At 51.1% G+C, this 5,345-nt stretch overlaps 1 protein-coding gene across 1 annotated transcript in view; it reads left to right on the top strand.

The window, feature by feature from the left end:
* The first annotated feature begins 4,084 nt into the window (after positions 1-4,084).
* E2F1 (E2F transcription factor 1) overlaps positions 4,085-5,345 on the top strand; it is a 7,133-nt gene continuing 5,872 nt past the window's right edge. Inside the window, exon 1 of the mRNA XM_012804087.1 lies at positions 4,085-4,111. Coding sequence (XP_012659541.1) covers positions 4,085-4,111 — 27 coding nt within the window. The remainder of the gene's footprint in view (positions 4,112-5,345) is intronic.

The raw sequence follows: 5,345 nt of genomic DNA, 5'->3' as shown, positions 1-5,345 counted from the left end.
CCCAGGGACGCCGGGCGGAGAGCGCTGCCTGTATCCCGCGCGCAGACCCGGGCGGGCGCCGTGTTTGGCCAGGAGGCGGCGGGGGCGGGGGAGGGGTAGACTGAGGCGCCGGGGCTGGGCGACGCAGAGCTTGGGTTGGGCCTCTGGGCCCCGCCCTGGGGTGCGGGGTGACCTCGGGCTGGTCTGCGTTTGCTCCCCTGTGCTCCGAGGCTCAGCTTCCTCACTGGAGTCTGTGGAACCTCGTCGGGTCCAGGATAATAATGGCCCACGTGTATTCAAGTGGCGTTTACTGCATGGCAGGCCTTTGGCAGAGACATCAAGCCAGCTAAAAACTGACAACCCCTCTTTGAGCTCGGTTTTGTCACCGTGCCCGTCCGACCGAGGAGGAACTGAGGCCCAGAGAGGGAAAGTGACTTGCCCCTGGTCACACACTGCAGGTGGTGGGGCTGGAATTTGAACTGAGGCCTGCTGTCTTCAGATCAGGATTTGTGCCTGGGTGGGGAGGCCAAAGGTGGGAGTGGGGAGAAGGTCCTGGGTCCTGAGCTCTGGAACCATCGAGGAGACCCTCCCTCCTGCCTCAGTGCTCGATTGCCAGGTGCAGGCCTGGCCATCCAGGCCTCTGGGGATAGCCTTCCTGACTGGGAGGCCTTCTGCAGGGGCGGGGCAGCTGGGCCAGCTGCTGATCCCCTCCTTCTGCCTGTCCTTCCATCTGCTGCCCTCCACCCTCCCAGGCTCTGGTTGCCATGGAACCTCATTAATCAGGCAGGCAGACCCCTAAGTCTCTGTAGAAGGACAGGGTGGGTAGGGCCTCTGGGAGCTGGAGAGGAGGCATAGGAGAAAGAAAAGGTCCCAGGGAGATCCCTTGATAAAATCCTTCCTGATCCAGAGCAGCAAGGGGCTCAAGACCATATCAGATCAGGTGGCCCTGGAGAGGCTGCTGAAGCACAGTGGGAGGAGTAGAAGCCTGGAGCTTGGACCTGTGGGCCGCAGGACAGGGTGTGGAGACTCGTTTGACTGGCACAGCCTGTGTGTGAAGGTGGGGAGCGGGCAGGCAAGAGCTAGCCAGGCAGGATGGGGTCTCTGCAGCCAGCTTGGAGAAAGGAGGAGGAGCCAGGCAGGACCCAGGACCAAGAGGTAGAAGCTGCTCAACTGCTGATGGGAGTGTGGGTGGCAGCTGGTCCCTGAGGCATCCTGGGGAGGCTCCTCAGCCCCCTTGGCCCCATGCCCAGTGCTGTCTGCCTTCCAGAATCACCAAAATGCTAATAATAATAACAATAGGAACCACTATTGTCTTACAGATGATTTCTGTGCCAAGCACTTTACCCAATTAATTCTTTCAACTCTGTTAGCAACTGTCCCTTTTTACAGACAAGAACGCTGAGGCCTAGAGATGTTAGAACCACCATGTGTCATTCAGCTAGTGAGTGGTGGGACCAGTCTGTATTTCCTGAGTGGCTAATTGACCTCAGGAATGCCTTACTTCCTAGGGATGCTAATAGAGGTTGAAGAAAGCCCAGGAAGGTCTTAGGGGCCTAGGAAGAGGTTGTAGCTTATCTTCTTTATTCTAGGGGGCTTGTCCCATACCAGTTTGTGATTTGGGCAAACATCCTCCATTCAGTTGTGTCACAAGCATTTAGCAGGCCCAGGACCCCAGAGACCTAGCAGAACCTGTGAACCCTGTCCTCAAGAGTTGAGCTGTAGGCAGGGCTATGGGCTCCGGGGTTAGAGGAAGGGATGGACAGGCAAAAAAAAAAAAATACTACTTCTGGCTCGGCACCAGCCATACATATCTGAGCTGGCGGATTCGAATCCAGCCCGGGCCTACCAAACAATGAGGGCTGCAACCAAAAAGTAGCCAGGTGTTGTGGCAGGTGCCTGTAGTCCCAGCTACTTGGGAAGTGGAGGTACAGGAGAATTGCTTGAGCCCAGGAGTTGGAGGTTGCTGTAAGCTATGTCACAGCTCTCTACCCAGGGTAACAGCTTGAGGCTCTGTCTCAAAAAAAAAAAAAAAAATGATAATAATAGCTACTTCTGCCCTACCTCAGTGGCAGCAACATTGGCCCTAGCATTCCATTCATTCAACAGTTGACAGTGGGCTCAGGGCCCATAGCTTAGTGAGTAGGGCGCTGGCCATATACCCTGAGGCTGGTGGGTTCTATCCTGGCCCAGGCCTGGTAAACAACGACTGTAACAAAAAATAGACAGGCATCTATAGTCCCAGCTACGTGGAAGCCTGAGGCAAGAGAATCACTTAAGCCCAACAGTTTGAGGTTGCTGTGAGCTGTGATTACACGGCTCTCTACTGAGGGTGGCATAGTGAGACTCTGTCTCAAAAAAATAAAAATAAAAAATAGTTGTTGAGTTAATGGATGCCCATGAAGTGCTGGGAGCACAGAGATGAGGAGCCCCTACCCACACAGTGCTTCAGGCTTTTTAAGAAGATGGCTAGGCGGCAGCACCTGTGGCTCAAAGGAGTAAGGCGCTGGTTCCATATGCCGGAGGTGGTGGGTTCAAACCCAGCCCTGGCTAAAAAAAAAAGAAGATGGCTAGGGTAGGGTCATGGAGATGAAACCCAGAAACATGATTCAGCTTTTGGCCTCCACCAACTTTCTTCTTCTTATTATTTTTTGGGGGGGTCAGTTTTTGGCTGGGGCTGGGTTTGAACCCACCACCTCTGGCATATGGGACCGGCGCCCCACTGTTTTGAGCTACAGGTGCCAACCAACTTTCTGCACTGATATTTGTTTGGGACAGTCTATAAAATGAACTTGGCTTCTGTATCTGTGAGCATTCATTGAATGCTTTCTGTATACAAGGCTCTGCAATTCAGCCATTCTTTCCCATCTGGCCTGGCCTGTCCACTTCTATCCTGTTACAGCCCTTAAAATAAATAAACTAGAGGTTCTTTTTTTTGAGACAGAGCCTCAAGCTGTCACCCTGGATAGAGTGCTGTGGCATAGCTCACAGCAACCTCCAACTCCTGGGCTCAAGCCAGTCTCCTGCCTCCGCCTCTCAAGTAGCTGGGACCATAGGTCCCTGCCACAACGCCCGGCTATTTTATGGTTGCAGCTTTCATTTGGCGGGCCCGGGCTGGATTTGAACCCTCCAGCTCAGGTATATGTGGCTGGCACCTTAGTCACTTGAGTGGCCAAGCCTAGAGTTTTTCATTATAAATATAATACATGTAAAACTAGGAAGTTGAAGGGGGCAGGATTCTAGCCCATCCATTTTTCCTTCTGTTCTCTTCCTGAGGGTTTTGATTGTGAGCTTTCATGTTTTTTTTTTTTTTTTTGCAGTTTTTGGCCGGGGCTGGGTTTGAACCCGCCACCTCTGTGGGGCCAGTGCCCTACTCCTTTGAGCCATAGGCGCCACCCTCATTTTTTTTTTTTCTTTTGAAACAGAGTCTACTATATTGCCCTTGGTAGAATGCTGTGGTGTCACAGCTCACAGCAACCTCAAACTCTTGGGCTCAAGTGATTCTCTCACCTCAGCCTTCTGAGTAGCTGGGACTGCAGGCACCCGCCACAATGCCCAGCTATTTTTTGGTTGCAGTCATCATTGTTTAGCAGGCCTGGGCTGGGCTCAAACCTGGCAGCCTCAGTATATGTGACCAGTGCCCTACTCACTGAGCTACAGGCGCCAAGTCAGAGCTTTCATATTTTAAAGTTTTAAAAATTTTAGTTTTTTATTTCCACATTCATTCACACTGTATAGAGGTTACCCCCAAATGCATTCTATAATAGTAGAAACTGAACCAAAAAATTTCATGAGCCTTTTAATTCAGAAAAAGATAGTGAAATACATTGCCCTATAATAGTATTTTGCTTGTCAGTATGTCTGAGGTCATTCTGTGTCACCCTACCTCAGTCCTTGACAACTACTATTCCAGGGGCTAATAAACTATAGCTTTCATGCCTCTCCTTTATAAATGGGTGTTTTGAGTCATTCAGATTTTTTTGCCAGTGAATGTCTTCGCTTCTGGCTTTCAGGGACCCTGTGCCCGGGTTTACCTAGAGAGAAATGGCAGAAATGGTCATCTGCTTGAGCCCTTGTTTTAGGATGTGGCACTGATCAGCCTTCAAGGATGGACAAAGGTGGTAGTCTCAGGGAGGTAGGGAGGAGTGCAGTTGATTGGAGGAGGGGTACACTCTGGCTAGTGCTGTGAGCATCTGATTTTTGTCCTGGATTCTGTACCAACCTGTTAAGAGTGAAAATCCTGGCTCTGCCAGTCACTGGCCATGTGACCTCTTCAAGGTGGAGGTCATCACCTGCTAAGAGTTGATTGGAGGGTTTAGTAGATGAATGCAGATGAAGCAGCTCTTCCCTGGGTGATGTGGGCATGGGAGGGAGCTTGTGGGGAGGTTTCAGCAACGTTGATGCTCAGGTTCCAAGGCAGACACTGGATGCAGAGATTATTTAGGCCCAGTGCTTGCCTCTGAGGGTGAGAGACACCTCTACAGAGTTACCTAGCAGGAAACTGGAAAGCTCAGGTTTGAGGAATTTCACAGGGAGAAGAGGTGACATCTCTCCTAACTGATGAGTAAGGTTCCTCCCTGCAAGGGAGGAGGGAGGGCGGCCAGGGCAATCCAAGGAAGGGGCTAAGGCTTGAAGGCATGGATTTGTGGAAAAAATGTGACTCAGCAGAAGTTCATATGGAGAAGTGGTTGGTGGCAGATGTGGGTACTAAGGCTATGGTGAAGCCTGTGCCCTGACTGGATGAGATTTGTAGGTCAGGGTGAAGGGAGCTGAGTAGCCCAGGTGGGAGCTGACAGTAGCAGCTGGATGTGAGGAGGGTGGCAGGCAGGGCTGAATGAGATTCCAGATCTGAAAGCCCTGTGTTGGTACAGGGGCGAGGCAGTCTGGTTTGTTCAGGGTGCACTTGAACTGCCTGTGGTACTCAATCCTTAAGTGAACTGAGCGGAGGGCATGGAAGTTAAGAGCTTGGCTTTTTCCTCAGAATTTGGGTAGGAATTGTGGCTCTTCCACTTTATGGATGTATGACCTTGGACCTCCCTGAGGTCAGTTGTCCTATCTGTAAAATGGGGCCATACTGCCACTTTGGGGTAGGATGAGCTAATGTATACAAAGGACTTGGTGAGCACCAGCTGCTACGCTGGTTATAGGTTAGTCAAACACCAGAGAAGAGGTGCCTTGCCACTGGATACTCAGTGGCTTAAAACATAAACATTTATTATATAGTTTCTGTGGGTCCTGAAGTTCGAGTCAGACTTATTTGGATGCTTCTGGCTTGGGGTCTATTCTGAGGTTACAGGTACAATGTTGGCTCTGGCTGCAGTCATCGGAAGTCATTAGTAAGTTTGAAAGATTTGCTTCTAAGCTCACCC

The sequence above is a fragment of the Otolemur garnettii genome, unplaced genomic scaffold (assembly GCF_000181295.1).
Source record: "Otolemur garnettii isolate 467f Iridium unplaced genomic scaffold, OtoGar3 scaffold00025, whole genome shotgun sequence".
NCBI lineage: Eukaryota > Metazoa > Chordata > Mammalia > Primates > Galagidae > Otolemur > Otolemur garnettii.
The sequence above is the reverse complement of the archived record's forward strand: the minus strand, read 5'-3'. Positions and strand labels throughout refer to the sequence as shown.